This window comes from Echinops telfairi, unplaced genomic scaffold, assembly GCF_000313985.2.
Source record: "Echinops telfairi isolate 266 unplaced genomic scaffold, ASM31398v2 ScPeMD7_3533;HRSCAF=4204_0, whole genome shotgun sequence".
Lineage (NCBI taxonomy): Eukaryota > Metazoa > Chordata > Mammalia > Afrosoricida > Tenrecidae > Echinops > Echinops telfairi.
Genome location: NW_022107431.1, coordinates 83,240,146 through 83,264,855, shown reverse-complemented (window position 1 = coordinate 83,264,855; position 24,710 = coordinate 83,240,146). Strand labels below are relative to the sequence as shown.

General features: G+C 43.7%; 1 protein-coding gene across 1 annotated transcript in view; it reads left to right on the top strand.

The window, feature by feature from the left end:
* The window catches only part of LOC101650064 (prolyl endopeptidase), a 112,616-nt gene that overhangs the window by 52,844 nt on the left and 35,062 nt on the right, over positions 1-24,710 (top strand). The window contains exons 7-9 of the mRNA XM_045294649.1: positions 5,099-5,204; positions 17,256-17,447; positions 22,007-22,204. Of these exons, the coding sequence (XP_045150584.1) occupies positions 5,099-5,204; positions 17,256-17,447; positions 22,007-22,204 (496 nt within the window). The remainder of the gene's footprint in view (positions 1-5,098; positions 5,205-17,255; positions 17,448-22,006; positions 22,205-24,710) is intronic.

The window sequence follows — 24,710 nt, the reverse complement described above, 5'->3', positions numbered from 1 at the left end:
GAGGAGCTGATGCCAAGGACTTAAATGGAGAGCAAATGTTTTGAGAATGATGAGGGCAATGAATGTACAAATGTGCTTTATACAATTGATGTATGTACGGATTGTGATAAGAGTTGTATGAGTCCCTAATAAAATGATCCAAAAAAGCATATGTAGATTCACATTTTGAAAACAGTTTCTCATCCCTCTTCTTGTTGGGTTATAAGTAAAAATATGAATGTATATGTACTGTATCCCACAGTGGAGCCCTGCTGGTGTTAGTGGGCTACTCACTGCGCTGTCAGTAGTTCGAGGCCACTCGCTGCTCTGAAGGAGAACGCTGAGACTTCCTACTCCGTACAGAGTTGCAGTCTTGGAAACTCACAGGGGCAGCTCTACCCCGTGTTGTTGTGCCACCAGGAGTCAGAATGGACTCGGTGGCAGGGAGTGTGGAGATTGGGTTAGCAGACCACCACCTCTGTGTTAACAGTAGCCCTCGCATAAAATCGATTATGAATTCTTTTTGGAAATGATGACATGCTCAAGAAAAGTCGATCCATTCAAGGTCAATAGATTCCTATACTGTGCCTGGTTATTCTGAAAGGTAAATTATTGCCAGTGATTAACCAACCCAATGCCATCACGTCAATTTTGCCTCAGAGCAATGTTATGAAGGGTTTACAGGCACAGATAGCCTCCCTTGCGCCCTCAGAATGGCACGTGATCGGGACCCCAGCCCTTTTGGGTTGCAGTCTAGTGCTTACCAGACAGTGCCACGGGGGGACCTTAGAGTAAAAATTTGTAATAAAGTTCTGTTAATTTTCTTAACACGAGTGGATGAAGGGAGACGTCGGACAGGGCAAGATAAGACAAAATACCCATTTATAAACCATCAAGGGCTCATGCGGGAGGGGAGAGCGGGGAGGGAGGGGAAAAATGAGGACCTAATGTCGGGGGTTTAAATGGAGAGAAAATGTTTTGAGAAATGATGTACAAATGCGCTTTACACAATTGATGTGTGTATGGATTGGGATAACAGTTGTATGAGCCCCTAATAAAATGTTTAAAAAATTTTTTTTCTTAACACGAGACCAAAGAAAGAGGTCCATAGCGGTCAGCTGAAAAGCCCCACGTCCTTGTCATTATGTAGCCTCACAACGGAGCGCAGCCACCTTGACCAAATCAAATGGGCTCGTGGTGGAGCTGACGACCTTTAGAAACTGGACTGTTTGTCTAAGACCCCAGTCTGAATAGTGTTGTGTGCGCGCTGTAATTGGGCGAGAACCCGCGAGCTGTGCCCTCCTGCTGCTCCTCACTCTCGGCTCTGTGGGTTGATGCCCCGGCTTGCAGAGGTTCTACCCTGGATGTGCCAGCTGGCGTGGATTGCTTGCTTGTTGATCCAGCACATGTGAATTTACCTGAACAAGTCGATTCTGTACAATACTGTGTAACACAAGTAAGCATACTGTATTATACTTTGAATGGCTTCTCAGCAAATACTGCTTTCTCACTCTTACTTGGTGCTGTGATATTTATTAGTGAATTAATGTGGCTTCTGGAGTGAAAGTGTAAAGTACAGAGGCCCAGACCTCTGGTTTATGCGCTTCTGACAGCAGTGTTTCCCTATTTGTAAAACTTCCTGAGGAATTCTACACTCTGCTATTTACATTGCTTCAAAATGGCAATTCTGGCATATTTTAAGAGACTCAAGTTATGTTTAATTTTTTAAATTTCATTATAAATAAATCATTTTATTGGGGGCTCTTATAGCTTTTATAACAATCCATACATCAATTGTATCAAGCACATTTGTATCTATGTCACCTTCATCATTTTCAAAATATTTTCTTTCTGTTTCAGCTCTCGATATCAGCTCCTCTTTTTTCCCCCTCCCTCCCCTGCCCTTCCATCTTCATAGACCCTTTGATAAATTATGAATTATTATTATTTTCATATCTTACACCACCCGCTGTCTCCCTGCGTCCACGTTGTTGTTGTTCGCCCCTGGGGAGGGTGTGCGAATTGTGGGCCGTGTGTCTTCAATTCTCATCACTCTTCTCTCCTCTGATTTATATTGAATCAATACTCTAAATTTAATTTAACTAATGGCTTCATAGAATTACTGTCAAAGTAATCTGTATCTAAAAGAAAATGCTTTCGTTTCTTAAGACAGTTTTAGCTTTCATTGTATCAGAATAATTAAGAATGCAAGTGAAGGATTTCATTCAGCAAATGTAAGTGTTTCACCCAGTATAATGTACTGTTTTACATCTTTAAGGTGTGTTTCTAGAAACTGTAGCATTTAGTGGAACTTACTGTCTTTTGTGGAGGCTCCCTGGGCCCTGTTGGCTCTGTCCCTAGGATTTCAGTGGCCGTCTTCTCAAAGGTGGACAGCCTCTTCCTTCTCTGTAGTCTGTTCTTCGTCTGGAAGCTCCACTGAAGCCTGTTCGCATTGGGTCACCTTGCTGGCATTTGAACTAACCTGTGACACTGCAACACACAAGCCACCCTAGTGTGGAAAGGGAAGGACAAGCGGTAGGGAACGGGAATCGAGAACACGACATTGTGCACATTCAGAACTTGCATATGGATCAAGAGGCCGTTGTGCAAACAGAACAAGGGAATGCAGCATGGTTTGAAATCATTAAAGGTGTGCATCAGATTTGCAACCTCTCACCATACTTACTCAGTCTGTCTTCTGAGCAAATCCTTAGAGAAACTGGGTGATCTGAAGAGTGGGGGTCAGGATTGGTGGAAGGGTTATCAACAGCCTGCGATATGTGGATGACACACCCTTTCTTGCTGAGAGTGAGTCGGAATCGAAGCACTTGCTGATGAGGATCAAGAACTGAAGCCTTCAGTATGGATTACAACTCAGTGTGAAGAAGACCAAAATCCTCACAACTCAACCAACAGTTAGCATCATGACCAATGGAGAAGAGATTGACGTTGGCGAGGATTTTGCCTTGCCTGGGGCCACAGTCAATGCTCATGGAAACAGCAGTCAAGAGTTCAAATAACGCGTTGCATTGCGTAAACGTGCTGCACAAGGCCCCTTTAAGTGTGGTGAACCAAGGATGTTACTTTGAGGATGAAGGTGAGCCTGACCCAAGCCCTGGTATTTTCAATTTCCTTATGCACGTGAAAGTTGGACGTTGAATAAGTAAAACCAAAAGGAATGGATGCATTCGAATTGTGGTGCTGGCGAGGAATATTTAAGTACTGTGAACCGCCAAAAGAGCAAACAAATCTGTCCTGGAAGAAGTAGAACCGGAAGGCCCCTCAGAGGCAAGGATGGTGAGACTTCATCTCACGTACTTTGGCCATGTCCGAGAGACCAGTCCCTGAGAAGGAAGTCATGCTTGATAATGTACAGAGGCCCTGAAAAAGAGGAAGACCTTTGCCAAAAGGGATTGATCCAGTGGCTGCATTGATGGGCTGCAACGCCATGATAGGGTCACTGAGAGTCAGACCGACCTGACCCCACCCAACAACAGTGGACCTTGACCTCTCCTACTTTCCTATTTCCCTTTTATCTTGCTTTTAGAAGTGTCACTGTTGTGATTCCAATGTCATCATTTTCAACAGTCTGTCTTCCTTTCACAGTACCGTATTTTGTCTTTACTCCCCAGTGATTTCCAAAATTCATCTTTCAACTTGCCTTGAAATAGTGCGAATGTGAGGCTGTGCTTCAATATGCGCTGTGATTGATTAACTTAATGGAGGTAGTTATATTATATATTTATGGAGAAACAGTGACTTATAAATTACTTCATAGCTTTTTCCAGTTTAAACAATTTTTTTCCCAGCGCATGTAAAACATCCCTGGGTTATGATGAAAAGAATTATAAAACTAACACCAAACTCACTGGTACCAAATCAATTACTGTCCTTGTGAGTTTCCAAAACCGTAACTGTCTGAGAGGAGAAAGCCTCATCTATCTCCTGAGGAGCAGCTAATGGTTTCGAACTGCTGGACTTGAGGTTACCATCCCATTTGTCACCACTCCACTGCCAGGACTCCTTTATAGCAGAGGAACAAAACAGAATTATAGCGGGGGAACAATTGCTCCCATCCTGGCAGCAACATACGTGGGAATTCCTGCCTTAGTTAAATAAAAATAGATACAACTATTCAGTCCAACCAGACATACTGAAGTCAATTTATTAGATGTACTTGTGATAGCTGTCATTGAAAGTTTGCTGTGGTTCATGTGGTAAGAATGTTTCATAGGATGTTTAAAATAGCGGTGGGGGGGTGGGGAATGAAGACAATCTAAATGCTTATTGGTAGGAAACTTGGATTAATTAATTATGGTATATTGCTCAACTGGAATATTGTATTGTAGATAAACAAATGAAGTACATTTACATATGTCAATATACATTTCTTTTTAAAACATGAATGAGTGAAAAAATTGGTTACAAAAGCAGATGTGTGTGTGTGTAGATATAGAGTTTGGTGCCATTTATATAAATTTTGACAAAACAGCAAACCCCGACATTAAACATCAACGTGGCTGCATTAGCTTTTTGTCCTTAAGGATTCGTTTCGGTATCTGAGCTTCTGCTGTGTGATAGTGCAAAGCCCTGCCCCGCATGTTCAGCAGCGTGTGGTGGAGATGACCCAGGAGGTGCATGTGAGGGCCGTTCCAGAAAGACTCGTTAAAGTGATTGGTGTGAACCGCAGAGAGCGTACCTGCATCCAGGTCCGTTTTACAAAATCTTACTCCTCAGGTGCACGTGGACAATATGTAGCCAATGAAGAGCCCTTTAAGTCAGGGGTCGTCACAGCAACAGACTGCACGTGTCCACAGTTAACGGATAGAGTCAAATTTAATAAAAAGCACATGTAAAGCATTATGATGTTCAGTTATGTCTCCTGGTGTTTTCTACTTTGATTTCACTGTACTGCATTAGAACAAACTCTGAGTTTAAACTAATTAAAGAAATTAAGATTGATGTTCATCTTCTTGATGATAACATATCAGATCATGCTTTTTTTTAAATTAAGAAACAGCATTTGAGACTAGCTTATAATTTTCACTTACTATTAAAACTGACTTTTCACAAAGAAGAAACTCTGATCTGCCCTTCCCTGCCCTTACTTTCTCCGCAGTTATCCGACGATGGCCGCTATGTCCTACTGTCTATCAGGGAGGGCTGTGATCCAGTAAACCGGCTCTGGTACTGTGACCTCCAGCAGGAATCCGATGGCATCACTGGTAGGCCCTTTCAAACAGATGCTCCATTCACAAGCAGTTCTTTTCATCTTCTGTTTCTGCGGTTCTCTACTTGTGGGCTGTGACCCCGTTGGAGGTCGAATGACCCTTTCACAGGGGTCTCCCGATTCATAACAGCAGCAAAATTAGTTATGAAGTAGCAACGAAAATAATTTTATGGTTGGAGGTCACCACAACATGAGGAACTGTGTTAAAGGCATTAGGAAGGTTGAGAATCACTGCTCTATTTGATTTCCCAAGAACCTTTTTCCACTCTACAACATCATCTCATTTTTCTGACCCCCACCCCCCATACTATTCCTTAAGTAAGGATCCCAGTGGCTCAGTGGGTTAAACATTGAGCTACAAGGTTGGCAGTTCAAATCCACCAGATGCTTGATGGGAGAAGAGTGGGGCTAGCTGCTCTCCCATAAAGATGAACAATCTCAGAATCCCGAGGGAGCAGTTCTCCTCTACCCTATAGTATAGTCACAGGTCAGAACCAACGTATGGCAGTGGGCTGGCTTTAGTCCACAAAGTGAAGGAGAAAGGGACAAAGCGAACTACTGACTTTAGCATGTTCTCTGTAGATTGGGGTTAGTTTTTTGCACGGGAGTGTAAAAACACCCTGAGTATTGCCTTGGAGCTGGCCTTTTGGTCTGTAAAGCTTTTTCCTCTGTCTGATGAAATGATGCCAACTGCCATCAGACTGGGCCGTCTTGGGCCAGTGACATTTCACCAGATCAACAGGCATGTGCACAGTGGTGCCTCAGTACTGAGCACGCGTCCTGGCACCTTATGTGTCATGGTGGGAAGCCTAGAACCAGCCAGCTACAAATTCTGGAGATGATTCATCTTGGACCTTGTTCTTTTCCTACAGCTGTGTCAACTCGATTCAGAAGTATGTTTATTTTAAATAGTTCCATCACCATTCTCAAGCATTAAAGCTACTTAACTGGCACCATTCACTATTGAAAATTGGCCTTCCAAAAACTTTCAGACTTCAGCTGACACACCGATTAAGTACTGGCACACCAGTGTAATTAATGAATTATACCATGTCTGGCCTATGTAAAATAAATGTATTTAAGATTGTTGACACAGATTTTCAAAGTACACATTGAATTCTTTAGATCATTTATCTCATTATTGGTATCTAATCTATATTACAGGGTGATATAGACACGTTTGGATCTGATTGGGAGCTGCATTCATTATTTTTTAAATTGTGCTGAGCAGGGATCATATCCTAATATTCGTAGGTGTGACATCTGCATGTTATCATGTACACCAATATCAGACGGAAGCCAGCAACTTTTATTGTGGTGTCAAATGTACACCCAGTTAAGAAGGCTGGATTTGTTTTCTGATCGGGACAAAGAGAGAGGAGGGAGTCAAGGAGGTTGGGGGAGGTGGGGTAGAAGAAAGATCTGAGAGAAGAAAGGGATATGCCCATTTTGGTCCCAGGAAAATGGCGTGTATCAGTGAACTGCATCAGTGCTCACATTCGGATGGAGCAAACCACCGCTCAAGAAACAGTTACTGGAGTCGCACGTGCAGACAAACACAGAAGTGCACCGACAGACCTAAGAGCAGCAGCGGCAGCAGACCGCACGGCGTGTCTCACGCACACACACCTCCCTCCGGGTTTGTCTACGCTGTTGCAGGGACTCTCCCTTTCTCCATTCCGAATAAAAACTCCCAGTTACAGTGTCCTTCCTGAGAAGAGTGCTGTTTGCATTTTCTGTGTGCTACTTCACTCGCTATTTAATTAGGTGGGCCTGTGTTATTGGGAGACACGGATGAGCTCTGGTTTGAATTTTGCTTAACTTCCCTCAAATCTAGAGAAGAAAAATTCATTCAAATATTCATAGACTGAGCTGCGATGGTTATGTCCACTTTAATAGTAAGGAGTGATGCTTTTAATGAGAATAGAATTTACAATCCCAATAAAACTGGAGGAAACTTCCTCAAGGGTCTTTTTCTTGCTATCTCATCCTCTCCTCCATCATTGTTACCATTTTTAACCTAAGGGGGAAGAACCATGAACATGTAACTTCAATCGTACATAAGCTGGTTCACGTAGATGTTAGATGAGGTAGACCTGAATCTTTCTCACTGCCATCGATTCGATTCAGACTCTTAAAATGACTCTCTAGGTCAGCGGTTCTCAACCTGTGGGTTGCTACCCCTTTCACAGGAGTCGCCCAATTCATAACAGTAGCAAAATGACAGTTATGAAATAGCAACAAAGATAATTTTATGGTTGGGGGTCACCACCACATGAAGAACTGTATTAGGAAGGTTGAGGACCACTGCTCTAGGTCAAAGTAGAACTACCCCTGCGGGTTTCAACTGTAACTCTTTTATTTTCTAGTCATTTTATTGGGGGCTCATACAACTCCTTTTTTTTTCTTCTTCCAAGTGTTATTTATTGATCAGTCCATTTACAAATGAAAAATATCCAAATCTAATTAATGAACTTAGTATACTGGTATGTTATGATTAGATAAGTCTTAAGTATGTTGAAATTATAAGTATATTCATTGAGTTTATTATCTACATGATGAGACTGGTAGAAAATGTTGCTTTTTTTTTTACATTAACTAATAAAATTTTTATATCATCATTTGTTTCCACAACAGAAATTAGCCAAGGTTTTCATCAGCAGCCAACAGTTCTTGAGTACTAGTGTTTGTCAAATGATGTCTGCTGTCCTTTGCATCTGTTTTCTTATTTGTTATTGTTCTTTTTTTAAAATTGTGAAATACTTTTTTTAAACAATCATTTTATTAGTGGCATATACAACTCTTATCACAATCCATACATACATCAATTGTGTAAAGTACATTTGTACATTCGTTGCCCTAATCATTCTCAAAACATTTGCTCTCCTCTTAAGCTCCTGGCATCATCTCCTCATTTTCCACCCCTCTGTCCCCACTCCCTCCTCCCTCAGGAACCCTTGATAATTTATAAATTATTATTATTTTGTCATAACTTACACTGTCCGATGTTTCCCTTCACCCACTTTTCTGTTGTCCAGCCCCAGGGAGGAGGTTATATGTAGATCCTTGTAATCGGTTCCCCCTTTCCAACTCACCTTCTCTCTACCCTCCCAGTATTCCCGCTCACACCACTGGTCCTGAAGAGATCATCCGCCCTGGATTCCCTGTGTTTCCAGTTCCTATCTGTGACAGTGTACATCCTCTGGTCTAGCCAGATTTGTAAGGTGAAATTGGAATCATGTTATGGGGGGGTCAACTCTAAGTCTTTATGGAAGTAGGAAGCCTCATCTTTCTCCTGTGGAGCAGCTGGTGGTTTTGAACTGCTGCTTGTAGTTAACTCTCCAATTCATAACCATATACCACTGACTAGTAGCTAGAAAATTAAACTCCCTGTTTTGAAGCCTCTTAATTGTATATTACTAGAAATTTCACTCGCTGATGACCTGGAGTCTTTCTGCTGTGATTTAAAACTTTTTTTTTTTTTTTTAACTAATGAAGGCAAGAAGAACTATCAACATTTTGAATAGAAACTAATTCTGTACTTATTAGGGTACCTATCTTGAGAACTAAGTGATTCATCCAAGTGACCTCTTGTTTAACATTTCTGCACGCTCAGCCTCTCAAGCAAACGTACACCGTTTGCATCGACAAGGCACAAGCCACTGGCCGATGGTAAGATACTATAGGGAAGGCAGCGCCTAGAGGAAACGAGAACAGGAAGGGGCGGGTCAGCTCTGTGCATCTCCAGAGTCGGGGCTCCATGAAGCTGGCTTCAGTTGTCACTGCACTTTGAATGTGTATATTGTGATTGCTCAGCTGCGCTCTGGGGCTCTCACTCCTCGTGACCCTCTGTGCACGGACAGGCATCACTGCGCCTGCACCATCCTCACTGGGGCGGCCACTCTGTCAACCCTTCTTGTTGAGGCGTTTGCCTCTTTTGCTGCCCCTTTGCTTTACCAAGCATGGTCCACGGCTGGTCTCTGCTGATAGCGTGTCCTAAGTACGTTTCTGCCACTTAGATTGGCGGGGTTTTATTTAGGAATACTGTGAACACTTGGCTACACTTGTGCACCACATCCTCCATTCCACAGTGCCGACCCTGAGGCCAGCGGTTGGTCTCTGCTGACCAGGCAATTCCCACGCGTCTCCTCACTCGCCCGCCCTTCTGTGGAAATGGCATCAGGCATGTCATCTGTGCCTTTGATTTATGTCTCATTGTTCAGAGTAGCTAATGAGACTCTCACCAAAATGCACCCTGCCCTCCCCTGATCACCAGAGGAGAGCAATAAGCTGCTGTCTGCTGGCCTCAGAGGAAGACGGATTTCTGCTTCAAAACGACCCCACTTCTTCAGGCTTTGGGTCCACACTTTTCTTTGTAGGTCCCTGCGTGTCGTAGTTGCTTGGCACTTTCAGTTACCAGCCAGAAGTTTGGTGGCTCAGATCCAGTCCACTGATGCCACGGAAGAAAGGTGTACTGGGCAGGCTGCTTGGAGATGGTTGCTGAGAAAATCCTGCACATCTAAGTGCTGAAACGCGCATTGCCTTGAGTTCACCTCATCCCAATGGCAACCGGTGTGGGTCTGGGGTCTTTCTCTCTAAACTGTCTTCCTGCTACTCCCCCCACCCCCACCCAGTTTAATTTCTGTTTCTTTCCCTTTCAGTGCCCCAGAGCACTTGGTGTGAGGATTTGTAAACTGTATGTAGGCAGGGGCCCAGTGTGCCCTCTCTGCACAGTCCCTGCACTGGGCCCCCGAGCCAGGCCTTGCCCGCTCAGCGTGCGGTGTCTCGGATGGCTGTTTGTCTCTTAGGGGCCGCTGTGCCCTGGTGGTCCTCCCAGATAAGCCATCCTCCATCTTAAACTAGTCATTGACTTAAAACACTTTGCATCATTCCCTCCTCTTGCCTCCTAACTTTTTAAATTAAAAATTTGCCCTTTATTAAACACAGAGAATGGTGAATAGTTATAGACCGTGTTTCTTCAGCCCTAAATGTTGTATGAGCAGGTGATTGCTGGTTCCCCCCCTCCCCCTGTTCTTTCTTTAAAAATCAAAAGTGAAGAGGTACCAGAGTCCCATGAAGAACACCAGGCTAGCATAACATGTTATTAGTTCTGCTGTAGAAAAAGCAGCTGGGTCCTGACTGATTCTTAATGTGATTCATGTCTACAGATTAGTTGAAATTAGCCACCCTGAACCTTTCAAAAATATAATGTTGTGCCTGGGTTTTTCACTTACACTTTTGTCTTTCTTGAAATCAATATACTTTTCTAAGTCAGCACACACACACATATACATAAGAGAGGGCTTCAAAAACTTGGTGGAAAATAGAAATAAAAGATAATGGAATTTTTCCATGAACTTTGTAAATCCCCCTTTTTATATATATTGTATATATTCTTGAGTTTGCTATAAATATCTTATTTTGAAAAAAATACATACACACACATGCTTCATGTAATTACACTAAATTCACAATCTGTTTTCACGTATTTTCCACAGTACAGTTAAATATTTGCCTTCAGAAATGACTCTTCTCAAATATGGGAACTTAATATTTTTTACTTGAAAATTTCAGGGGGACTTTTTCTTGGAAAGTATAAATGAAGGTCTTCAGTATACTTGCATATATACTCATTTTAGTAACATAATTCTAAATATTTTATTGGAAAAATAAGGATCATCCCATTATATTGCCCTCTAACTTTCTTTGATTGCCTTTACATTATACACAACTCTACAAGTGGGGTAGGGTTCAAAAAAATTCATGGAAAACTTCCATGATCTTACAATGACATTTTTCCGTTCCATCAAGACCTCCTGTGTGTCCCTGCTTAGAGAAGTTGGTGGTTGCTTGCTGGGCATCGTCTAGCGTCAGCCCCAGCCTAGCTAGAGAGGCTGTGGTTTGTGTACGCAGTCGCTCCTGGGCACTAATCGCTGCTTGAGTTTCCTTTACTAGCCTCGGCTCCAGACAAGAAGAGACCAGCAGTGCCTTCGAGGGCTGCTCACAAACTTTCAAGACCCCGGCCACCACTTTCCAAACTAGGGTGCAGAGCATTATCTTTATGAACTATATGGTGCCGGTTGGCCCAGATGATATATTGATTTCTGTAAGCAACTATCAGCTTACCCTCAGAATCACCCAGCTTCACTAATCTGTTTCTCTGCCTTTCCTTGTCTGCTAAAAGTTAGATCATTTTAGATTGATGAGGTTTTCGACTCTCACCATGTCTTCATTTAAATGCTTTCATGTCATTAAAGAAAATTGGCTTTCTCCTGCATAAGAAATTAATCGAGACTACTTGATGGCACATAGCCATTAAAGGAATCTTGGTATTTGTTGGACACTTAAATTGTTCACTCAGCCGCCCCGGCTGATGTAAGGTGGCTGAGGACGACCCCTGTCTCTAGTAGCTGAGACAGTATTGACCTTCCGTTGTCATGTCTGTCGGACTGGGCCTCCCCTGGGGTGAAATGCGAAGAGGGAGATGAACATTCAAGAGGCTTGAAGCAAACTATTTTCCCAAAGCTCAGCATAGTCATCAGTGTGTGGAAACCAGGCCTAGAGGGGAGGGGGGCCTGGTGAGAAAGAGGGAGTTGTTGCCAAGGTAGGAATGCAGAAACAAGGGATTGATAGCATCTGAAGACAGCTTTAAATAAGGAGAAGGGGGAAGGGAATTTTGAAGTAAAATAAAAAGTACAAGTATACAATCAGTACTTATACTAGTTTTAATATTACCATTGTAGGAACTTTTTCTGGAAAGTGGTTGTGTGCCGAGAGAGATGGGATTTAGAACTTCAAATTTGTCCCCTATTCTCCAGTCATGCTTTCAAAGAGATCACGCTCATTCCTTAAAGAGCAATACACACTCTTCAAAACTAGCTGGCAGTAAAGGTTTCACATCAGGATGTGTTCTATGGTCAAGGGAACATTTAAAGATTTTGACATTTTACTGTACTAATATTTTGTGTCTACAAATACCATAGGCCAAAAAGGTTCTATTTTATCATTTTTTACCTTCTTGGTTCTCATTGCTGATTATCTACAAAGGAAGGTCATGACCCTCCATTCAACAGGTTTGTAGTTTGAACAATTGTTCAGATTTTTATTTTGGATTCTCACCGTCCAGCCACATTTTTGTCCTTGAATGAACAAATGGCTCACGGTGCCATGCTTATGATGATGGTTGATGCTTCAGAGCTTGGTGACAGGTTATGACCAACTATAAGCTATTGTTTCCGTGTTTGTTAAACCAGACCTACTGCCACGGAGTCGATTCTGGTACATAACAACCATTTCCAAGACTGTACATCTTTACATAGTTCTCCCAAGGAGTAGCTGGTGGATTTGAACTGGCAACCTGTGGCTAGCAGCCCAACACCTAACCCAGTACTACCAGGGCTCACTGTGCTTAATGATTTCAACAAATGTACCTCAGCTTCATGGTCACCTGATTGTACAACTGCGCTAAAAGAAACTGCTACTGTGTTTTTGCCTTTGAGAGATTCATAAATGCCACTGGCCACCTGCAGGACCTTTTCAGGCTGAAACCATAAGGTAGTTCCTTTGGGAAATAAAGGTTTCACATCAGGATGTGTTTTATTGTCAAGGGAACATTTAAAGATTTTGACATTTTATTGTACTAATATTTTGTGTCTACAAATACCATAGGCCAAAAAGGTTCTATTTTATCGTTCTTTAGTTCTTAATTTTTACCTTCTTGGTTCTCATTGCTGATTATCTACAAATTGCCAGCTAGTTTTAAAAAGTGTGTATTGCTCTTTAAGGAATGATTTGTTTTTCTTTGAAATGGTTGCTTTATGTAAAACTGAGATGCACTTAGCTTTCAGTGGATCGCCTGCTGACTAATTTTGGGCAGCTAGCAGTTTGTCACTGAAACTAGCATTGTTGTAAGTTAATGTTTGACCATTTATAAACAATAATTGTAAAGACATCTGTTCCTGAGAGAGTTTGCAGATTATATGCTTGGATTAGCTTTTCAAATGAAACAACTGAAATGCTGTGAAAGGTTTATAAAGCATCAGTGTACATCAATCACCAAGTTGGCATAAACGAGGGAAACTAGCAGCTAAAGACAGAATGAAAGCAGGAATCCTGAGATCTGAGCTTGACCATGAACACTGCGGCTGCATTTTGGAAGTCGGGTGGGGAGTAGCTGAAGCCTACAGACCTCCCAGGTGGAGAGTTTACTGACTGAGGCCCTCCATGTGAGGGGAATGGCTGAGAGGGGTAGGAATGGGGTGTGTACAGGAAGAGGATACAGCAAGAAGCCCACTTGTCTGCATCCTGGCACTAGGTGGGAATAAAACGTGAGAAAAGCCGAGCTTCACATGAGTGCAGGTGGTATTGATTGTGCCTGTAAGGTCCAAAAATCTCTCGCTAAGGATTTCATTGAAATTGCTATTAGGCTGGTTACATCTCATGAGGCAGCCAAAAGCAAAGAAAAATCCTCTCTGTGCAGCTTCCACCCAGGCCTCAAAAATCCCCTCCTAGGTGTCGAGGGACATCTGCAATTTATATTCAAAAACCATAAAGCAGACAAAGACATTCCCCAGCCTCAGACAGAGTGAGCAAGAACACCAACAAGTGGATGATCAGATTCTTGCTGTAAACGAAATGTTTGGTATGCTTTTTTAAATGAAGGCTTAATGTGATGGCTGTTGTTAGGTGCATCAAGCCAGTTTTTCAGTGCACAGTGACCTCCCAGGACAGAGGAGGTCCCCCATAGGATCTTCTGTGCTGTCATCTGGACCTGCAGCAGATCATCAGACCCTTCCCTCGTGGAGCTGTGCGGAGCTTCAAATTGCCAACCTTTGATTAACCGTGGTGTAGTTAACCATTTTACCACTTATGAGTGTGGTACACTCATAAGAAAAAAGATTTGGGGAGAAAAGAAGAAGTAAATGAAAGAAACAAAATAGCATGAAACATCATGGGATGGATTTTGAAAAGGGCTGAGTAGAACTTCTAAAAATCAAACCTATAACCACTAACATTTAAAATGGACTTTTTAGGCTAAAGAGGAGATTAGACACAGGTGAAGGGAAACTAACAAATAGGATTATAGATGCAATGACATTTCCTAGAATTCTAACATGTGTATAATCATCATTTGTGTTGTTGAAAAAAAAGATATTTGCTATGAAGGAGTCATTGATCTTGCAAAATTCGATCCTGTGATCTCCAGCTTCATTTCTGTCACCAAGGCCATATTTCCCAACACCTGCTCCTTCCTCCTTGCTTCCAACTTTTGCACTCCACTCCCCAGTCACTAAGAGTGCGTCTGATGGCATGTTTGACCAATGCCCAACTGAAGTTGTTGGTAGAATTCTTCAACTTCTTCATCACTAGTGTTAGTGGTTGGTACATACATTCAAATAATAGTTGTATTAATTGGATTTCCCTGGAGGTGGATAGATAGGATCCTATCACAGACAGCATTGCACTTCAAGATAGATCTTGAAATGTCCTTTTTGACAGTGAATGCAACACATTCCTCTTGGCTGTGTCGTTCCTAGCATAGTAAAACCATTTGGTTTCCTGATTCAAGTAGCCAACACCAATACAATTCAGTAAAACCTGTGGGAGGGTGTTTTTAGATTCCCTAAAAAATGTTTTTAGAACTTTCTTTACATAGACTCCACATTGTATGCTAAGTGGATTCCAAAGCATTTTGTGACTTATACATCTGTTGTAAGTGAGGGTATATATTTTTTTTTTTTTGCTTTTCGATATTTCTAACTAGAGGAGGACAGGACAGGGAGATATGGGATAGCTATGGACTTTTTCCCAGCTGCTTACTTATCTGAATGCTCAAGGTCACACAGCTCAATAGGAGTGGGGTTGATGTTTTAATCAAATATATCTGACCACAAACTTCACTGTGTTTACCAGGGGATTATCTTTTCCCTGATAAATTTAATTCAACAACAAATTATATGATGATATCCTATGAGGGTATATGAGATAATGAATGTAAAATGGCTTTGAAAGACTCAAGGAATATAAATGAACTATCTAAATTAATGTAGCAATCTCACTGTGAAATTGAAGGAAGGAGATGATCGGAGAATAGCTAAGGCCCAGTGTTGCCTTTCATTAATGTAGAAGTCATAGAATTTTGCTTAGAAAATTTTCCCAGTGTTCTCTGAACATCAATGCTGAATACATTGTGTAGAAAGAAGTCTTCCCAATGTTTGTTGGCTGGTTAGTTTGGGGTTTACTGAACATTTAAAAGTGGGGCTAGTGAGTTGTGTTTTGTTGTTGTTGTTTCATTTTAGATGATAGCCCCCTCCAGAGTAATTCTTCTTTAGGTTTTGTGAGTTGGGTCAAGGTTTACAGAGCAGATCGTCAGTGTTCTATTTGACAGTCCAGATACATTTTGTTTCAGCTCTTCATTTGCGACCCCCTCGGTGCACCGTCCCTGTCTGCTTCCTGTGGGGGCTCTTGCTTCCTTTCCTCTTCCTTCCTCCCCCTCTCTTTGATCGGAAGCAGTTGGTTGTTCTCACATGCAGAGGAGTTCCGTCCCAGACCTGAAGGGTAGTGGGGAGTCCGGAGTACTTCTAACACAGTGATTCTCCACCTTCCTCGTGCCGCGACCCTTGAGTACGGTCCCTCATGCAGTGGGGAGTCCCAACCATAAAATTATTTTCGTCGCTACTTCATACTGTCATGAATCGGGCGATCCCTGTGAAAGGGTTGTTCAACCCCCAAAGAGGTCTCAACCCACAGGTTGAGAACCGCTGTTCTTTTTGTTAATCATTTTATTGGGGGCTCGTACAGTTCTTATCACAATCCATAAATACATCCATTGTGTCAACTATGTTTGTACATTTGTTGCCGTCATCATTCGAGAACGCTGTTCTATGAAAACAGGAAAATATTTTCCCTTTCAGTCAGCACCAATGTTATTTTGCACAGTTGAAATATCTGCCGTCCTACTCAGGCACTGAGTATGAGATCATGAATGAAAAAAAGACAAGCAGTGAATAAACTATTAAGTACATAATTGTGTCTTGAGAGAGGCATGTGAAGAATTGAACAGTGAGACGTAGCTAGCTACTGAGTGCTGGACCAGGCCGAGGACACAGCCAGCACTCCTCACTGATGGGGGATGAGAGTTGGCGCAAGGCGGCTAAGTGAACCAGGGCTTCACAGTGGAGCCCTTGGTAAGGAACTGAAGTTTATTCAAAAGTACCTGTCATTGAACGTTTCTGAGAAGGTCTCTACTGTGGACCAAGTTAGGATGTGCAAACATGTAGTGGCAGTTACACCATGGCAGTCAGGAGCGCTGTAGACCCGGCGTTCCTGTCTGAGTACCATTGGATATTTTGGCTGGGTAGCCCTGCTAGTCACTGTCCGCCAGTACCACTCTTCTCCCTCACTTATGAGAACTTAAATGTCTCCAGCCATTGCCAAATGCCCCTTGGGATACAGTCAGCCCTAGCTGAGAACCACGACCGTACCTTCAGTTCCCAAACTTGTTCAGCCTTCTGCTCCCTTTTCAGAAAAAATTATTATTCAACACCCCCCAGTCAATTAAAAACTTCTCTACTATAGTCCCAAATCCTAGGTAAATGTAGGTATATGCTTTTGCAGCCCCCCCACCCCCCCATCGATTCCGTGCCTGCCCCCAGGGGGCAGTATCTCTCACCCACTTGGGGAAATAGTTGTGTAGACCAAGGGGGAAACAGAGAAGACGTACACTGCAGATGTGGTGGTGAAAGCGGAGGTAAGAACTCAGATTTGATACACACGGCTGAGCTGGAAGAAGATTTACCAGATACGAATGACAATGAGCCAGAGGAAGAGAGCCTTCACTCTCTCTTCCCTGCCAGGTTTCTTAGGGACTCCGTAGCAGTTTTTAAAGTTTCTCTTAAAATTCACCCAAAACTTGCCTTCAGACCCTCCACATGTTGTCTCTACTTGGTCTCCTATAGCTAGACAAGTTTGTGCCTCCTCCTTGCCCCCAAACCAGCACCATCTTCAAACACCGGGGAGATGACAGGGGTGTTTGATCTCTTACCAGGAATTCTGAAGTGGGTAAGGCTGATCGACAACTTCGAAGGGGAGTACGACTACGTGACCAATGAAGGGACGGTCTTTACGTTCAAGACCAACCGCCATTCTCCCAACTACCGCCTGGTCAACATAGACTTCACGGACCCTGACGAGGCCAAGTGGAAAGTGCTTGTTCCCGAGCACGAGAAAGATGTCCTGGGTAAGGTCACGGGTTGTTGGAAGCGTGCACCTTTGGCTTAGGTGAAAAGCTGGGACCGCTCTCATTCTCTGCCCACCGGTTCCCAGGTTAGGGACCTTGAACCTCTGGTCACTGGGAACACCGTGTCCAGAGAGTGCAAAGAAGCATTTGCTGTATGGCATCTTTGTCATTTAGTATGGTATCTGTAGAAATACAGGCTCTTCCTAAATATTGTGAAGGTATGAATTCAGACTTTCAAAGGTACTGCTGTTAAAAATATATCAGTCATCTTTGTGTGGCTTTTGTCTGCCAATAATGACAAATGTTCAGTTTTTCATACCATTTAAATTCAGAACCCTTTGCTTCAAGCTTTTGAATAACCTTTAGCTGTTCACATTATACCTACTGTAGATCTTGCTGGTAGATTTGCCGTCCACTTATTAGAAAAGAGAATAGACTGTTGTCAGTTAATTGGAGCCCATTGCGAACGCTGCTGTGTGCACAGAACCACGTTAACTTCTTGAGATACTTCACTGCCCTCGCAGTCACGTTTCAGAGGGCCTCTAACTTCTGTTTTACTAATTTTTCTCTCTGATCTCCACTCCCCTTCCAAAAAAAGGTGTGCTGCTTTACAAATCATTTATTCCCTAAAGATGAGGTTGATTAGAATAAGGTTCATTAATTTTGCTACAGGTTTTTTTACACAAAAGGAGAGTCAGACCTTCAGCCCATTGAAGACTTGACTCATTGAAGGTGACTTTCTGTTGATCGGGGTTAGAAGCCAGGACCCGTGGTGCGAAGGAGAGGAAACCCCTTTGGCCCTAACTCAGATAAAACCGTCTTTACAAGGTGTTTTCCAGTGAAACCATATAGGAGGCTTAGTACAAATCCAGGTTTTGGAGTCAGGCATATCTAAGCTTAGGTCTTGAAAAAGTGAAGGGATCTCTCCCCCCAGACTGGTGACGGGGGTGGGGGGAGTGGTGGTTGGGTGGTGGTGGTGGTGGTGGTGTTGGTGTGTGTGTGTGTGTGTGTGTGTGTGTGTGTGTGTGTGTGTGTGTGTAAACCAGAAATTGCTTTTGGGTGCAAGGTTGGCCAATAATTGCAGGTAATGCTCCCAGAGTGGGCTTCCTGCAGGGCCCTTTGTGCAGTTCCTTTGACACCCCAGCAAGTGTTTGTTTGAGACTCTCCTCAGCTCCCAGGCATCTGGGCACCCCCTCCATCCTCTTCTGTACTGAACCCTCAGCCCCATCCCGGCAGTCTTGCTGGACTGGACCCAAGAAGATTCCATGGCTGCTCTTGCTGGCAAAGCTTACATCTGCAAATGTATGCCAGCAGCATGTCCCTGGTTCTCCCTTGAAAGCCGTTAACTCTTCTCCTGGCTTCTAGATGTTCCAAGTCACGGGCTCTGAACTCCTCAGGCTTGGATTGGACGCCATTGCTTTCTTTCCTTTGGGCTGAAGTTGGAAGGTATTGGCATCTGACCTCCTCTGTGATGCAAGCAGGGCTTCACAGCATGGCCAGGGCTCTTTCTAAGGAAATCACTTCACTTGTATCCTGAAAACATTCCATGTACTTTCTGACCCTTGTTTATATTTCAGTAAAGGTTCTGTCAATCATGAACTGGGCTTTTGGCCCTGTCCTTGAACCCTATCAGACAAGGAGTCTGATTTGTAGTCACTTTGGCAGCGTCATGGCTACCACACTGAGGCAGGGCTGCCTCCTCCTAGAGGTGGTGAGAGTGGTTCATCTTTTTTTGTCGAATCAGAGTCCCAGCAACCTTTTGTATAACACAACATCAGGTTGCTTGGTCTGCACCAGCCTCCCAATCGCTGTGCCCCAGAGCCTATTGTTGCAGCCACTTTTTTGTTAATGCCCCTCTGCGGTGGCGCTCCTTGTTTTTACTGACTCCTGCTTTACCAACCATGATGGCCTTGTCTAGCGATTGATCTTTTGGATGTCATATTCAGAGTAGCAAGAAGAAGTTTCTCACTTCTAAGGGTGGTAAGCCCGCAATTACTGAGTGCTTCCTTAACACCAGGCTCAGAGCTCGCCTCACGGTCTTTGGCCGAATGAGACTTTGGTAGACTGAGTCTCAGTAAGGTGTCTTCCGTATTTTACAGGCTTCCGTCGTTACTCTCTAATAAAGAGGTTTCCAGGACATCAAAAATATTTCCCAAGGCACTGTGAGTTTTCTGGGTTTTTTTCCAAGCCAAAGAGGCATTATAACAACGCCTTATGGTGACAGCCTCTCTCACTTGTATAGCTAATGGAATGTAAATAGATGCTTGGAGATTTTTTTGAGGGGGGAGATGTATTTTTATAACCTTCCTTCTTAAAAGTTATAATTTCCTCACAGTGAAAAGGGGAAACCTCCAAGAGTCAGCAGAATGCATCAATTTAACACAGCGGTTCTCAACCTGTGGGTCACGACCCCTTTGGGGGTCGAACGACCCTTTCACAGGGGTTGCCCAATTCATAACAGTAGCAAAATTACAGTTATGAAGTAGCAATGAAAATAATTTTAGAGTTGGGGGTCACCACAACATGAGGAACTGTATGAAAGGGTCACGGCATTAGGAAGGTTGAGATCGCTTTAAATTTTAAAGGGGAGCACAGTTGAATTTTCTATATATCATTATCCCAGAATGCCCTGTTGAGAATAAAAATGAGCGATGAGTCATAAAGAACAAGCTATAAATTCAGAGTTTGTGTTAATGACAGCCTACAAATCACCTTGTCCTTTTCTTATTGACTTCGTCTGTTTCCTAATTTTGGGTTCCCACAGTTAACACAGATTGATTATCCTTTTACAGAAAGAATCTACTTCACCTCACCCCCATACTTTCTCACCTTAAAACCTCAAGTCAGGTGAAATATACTGCTGAATTGTGTTGCGCTTTTTCTAAAACAATTGTCTTGGACAATTAGCACACTGCTTGAGGAGACGTGTGCTGTGGGGATATGTAGGACTCAAGGCAATCCAAGCCCCCAGTGATCCTCAGCGTTGGCTGATGTCTTGTGGACAGTGGACATGATATGCGTGAACTCCTAGCTTCCGGTTACGAACCTCCCACACATACCTGCAACTCCCTAACCGTGAAACTCAGCAAAGGTTTGTCTTGTCTTCCCCGCATGGTTGCGCTGTTACCTGCAGCGTTATTCTTACTTCCATTCGCTGCGGCTTCTCTCTCTGCCTGACTGGGCTGACCGCAGGCACATCTCCACCAGAGAACAAATGATCTTGCCCCTTCTGTTTTCCTCTTTTCTCCCCCTCATGCTCCTCCACACTCCCAGCGCTGTTTACAAGTGAGATCCTGAGTTGAGGAGGACTCATTTGTTGCAGAAATTATGATTTCTGCACTCACCGTCGTGGTGATCCTTTAGGGGAAACATCTTCCATTTCTTTTCGTTCCCATCCAGACTTTATCCCCGGCTTGGTTTGGTGTTCAAGCTCGAGTATTGCAGGGGTATTCCTACTGGTCTCTTCCAGCCGACAGACACACAGCTCCACTAACAGCATTAGTGAAATCGCCCTCTGTAGTTCCCCGAGGAGTCCTGGTAAAGTAGTGGGTTACACATTGGGTGGTCAACCTCAAGGCTAGCAGTTTGAAACCACCTGCCACTCTGTGGGGGAAGGAAGAGGCTTTCTACTCCCATAAAGAGTGGTGGTCTCGGAAGTTGTGCTCTGGCCTTCAGGGCTGCTCTGAGTCAGAATGACGCGGCGGCAGGGAATCTTAGCCCCTTAATAATGACGGCGTCAGAATGACACCCCTTTTCACTGACTATCCCATCAGACCACCACCAGTGTCACTGTTCACCCTCAACTGCACATGGTTTCTTCTCCTTCTGGAGCCTTGTCTTTTCCTTGTTCTCTTTGCTGGGTGTTCAGTCAGTCAGTCACTATTTCTCCCTCTTTGGATCTCTGACTTTGATGCCCTGTCACCGGTCTCCCCATCTAATGAACCGGAGAGCGGCACCATTCCCAACAATCTCCTTCCCCAGGCCCTCCCCCTATCGGATACATCGGAGCACTTGCTTAAGGGGTCTCACTTCTTTTGGGTCCTCCATTAACCCTTACCATTGTTTGTGTACATCTCAGTACCATATGTTTGTGTGATTACAGCTTCTTTGTTTCTTCAGAACCTTGCGGGGCTATCTGACACATTACCAAGTGCTTAATGCAGTTCATATAAACAGCCTGGTAGCTATGGGTTATGATTTTCTCTTTTTTGCTTCCTTTCTTCCATCTCCTTTCGTATGCTCCTGGACACAGAATGGCTAGGCAGTGTTACTTGTATTATACATGGCAGCTGGATCCTCAAAAGCCACTGGCTGGAGATAGAGAATATTTTGACTCCTCCAGTCATGACAGGAACAAGAATGTATTAAAGGAATTTGCTGCGAACTAGAGGAATGATTAAAGCCAATTATAAAATCACTTTGCAAGCCTCATTTCTGCCTAGCACCATGTATGACTGATGCTCAAGAATGATTGTTGAATGAGCCAAATATAGGTTTTTGTTGTGTTTGCTAACTTTCAAAACCACACTGGACTTGACCGCCGCTTCTTCTCTTCCCAGAATGGGCAGCTTGCGTCAGGTCCAGCTTCCTGGTCCTGTGCTACCTGCACGACGTGAAGAACGTCCTGCAGCTTCACGACCTGGCCACCGGTGCTCTGCTGAAGACCTTCCCCCTCGAGGTGGGCAGCATCGTGGGATACAGTGGGCAGAAGAAGGACACGGAAATCTTCTACCAGTTTACTTCCTTCTTATCTCCAGGTGAGGCCGCTCACCGTTGGCGAGCCGTTCGAATGGAGCGGTGCTTGTCTTTCTTTCCTGGTTGGACTCTCATACCACGTCACTGAAAAGCACAGATGGTGCGTCAGCGCAGAAATGACTATGGGGGTAAAACCAGAGCACAGATGCTCAGGACATAGAGGAAGGTCAAAGCCTGATAAGCACTCGACTCTCGTTAGTCTTACAGATGCGCAAAGTCTCTGTTCTGGAGTTCTAGGTTAATGAGAACAGAAATTAGTAAGAACAGGTGTAAGGTTAGATTCTGTTGTCTTTTGAGGGCTGTATAGCTTCAAGGACACACACAAAACAGTTAATTGCAGGCATAAAATAAAATCTCTAGCTACAATATGACACTTGAGAAAAATAGTTTCTGGAACCATCTGAGACTAAATCTGTTAAACTGAATTAAAATGTTACTTTAAAAGTCTTATCACGTCACTGAGGGGGGAAATGTGCTTATTAATTTGGTTCTAGTAGGAAGAGAGAAAAAAAAAACCTTGTAAGCTGAGGTTTTTTAAGTTTTATGGTGTTTAAATGTAAACGTTCCCCCAAATGATTATAGTTTTCTTTGACCTTTTTTAAAAGTTAGATTAATTTGCTTTATTTTCTGTTTTGTTTTTTAAACTTCTCCCTCTGACAGCACTGTTTTGTTATCGTCTGAGGCAGACCCATCCTCTGTCTGATCCCCAGGGTTTGACCTAATTGGCATTTTGCAGTTCACCAGGCAGACCTTGTCCTAAAAGCAATCCAGGTGGGAAAATAGCTGCACTCTCGTATTCATTTGTCAGTCTCTTTAACCCTTTCTGTGCCCCCCAGTTTGGGTCCAATCATTTGGTCACTGGGAAATAAAGCCATGTCAGGAGAGAGCCAGGCAGGGGCTGAAGTGGGTCTGTCCTCCCCCTGGGTGTTGGCCCAGTAGTAATGATGCCTCAAGCCGATAATTCATTGAGGATCTGAGCTTGGGACAGGTGGCTGTCAGGGTTTTGAAAAGCAAAAGGAAGATGCTCTATTGGAATAGCTGTGACGGTATATCTGGAAATGCGAGCAAACTTGATTTTCCCTACTGGAGTAGAGAGCCCATGTGAAAACACACCCAGGGCCAGGAATCCCAAACTGAAATTTCAGGAACTCCAAGTCAGGCCCCCGGCTCCTCGTCCCCTCTCCCCGGGGCCTGAAGCGCAGCATCGTCGATGGACAGGCACCAGGAAGTGCGCGTTTCCCCGTGATGGTCATCCGCAGCCCTCTGCTGTCCGTCAGTTTGTCCCCTCACATCTGTGCTAGTCCCCGGGGTTGTATTCTGGAAACGCTGTAGTTATCACCTAGTTTAAATAGAGACAGTAGTCCCTCTCCTGTTTCAGAAAATGGTATTTGTAAGGGCTCGATGAAAATGGAAATGCGTTTGGTGGTCCCAGTATGCATATGTATCTGCTGTCTGATTTGGCCCTGGAGGACACTTGCAGACAGGGAACTGGAGCTCGCTGTGTGGCGAATTAGATCCAAAAGGATGGATTTAAATGCTTCACTCCCTTTATACCCTAAATAACTCTGGATTTTGTTGGAATAAGAACAGAGTGAGGCTGACTCACCTGCTTTTTAATAAAATTCCAAGTCCCCAAAGGCCTCTAAACCTCCTTCAGTGACCCCAGGCAACCATGTATTTCAGGAACAAGCTCATCATTACCTCAGAAGAAAGACCTCATCGTCCTAGTGTAAAATGATGAGTTCGGTGCCAGCAATGAAATATTGTTCTTAATGGTGTTTGTGAAGTTGGAAGAGCAGTGTGTTTCCATTCTGAATCTCCCAGGCAGCTTCTGGGCAAGCTGTGAATCTGTTACTGTAATGCTGTTTAAGTCGCCTGTGTCTTCCCCTCGCTGGCTTTCGTCTTTCCCGTCATGCAATTCGAGATGTCAGTCCAGAGACTAGGAGTGCCGTACCCAGGGCTTTAGGTCTCTAGGCGAAGACCCGATCAGATCATTAAGCTGGATATCTCCAAATCAAGAATTGTCAGAGAGAATGCACCTTTGTACGCATGCACATCAGTTCATAAGCTATCTTGTGATGGTTAATGCTCCGCAATTGCAGTAAACAACAGAGATACTAAATTGTAAGTAAAACCCTAAGGCCCCAAAGAACTGAGCCCAATCTACCTGCTGTTTACATGTGAGTATGCCTGACGAGTGCATGTCCGCTGACTTTGTTTCCCCCGAAGGTGCACACTGAAGACATTTCTTGATCCCAAACCCTTAGGGTTTTTGCACCTGCAGCCACTCTAGGGAGGAAGCAGGCAGCCAGGGCAATTTGGAGCGTGATAAACTTATTCCCTGTGGCTCAAACCACTTAGTGGTTGAGCCGCTTAATTCTGTACTAGTGGGACTTTGGAGGGCTGGCTAAGGTTAGCTCCAGACAGATGTGCACATTGTAAAAATCCAGCTGAGCAGTCCCAGGTGCATTGCTCTGAGAAGCAGGCCTGAGGCAGGTAACAAAGCCT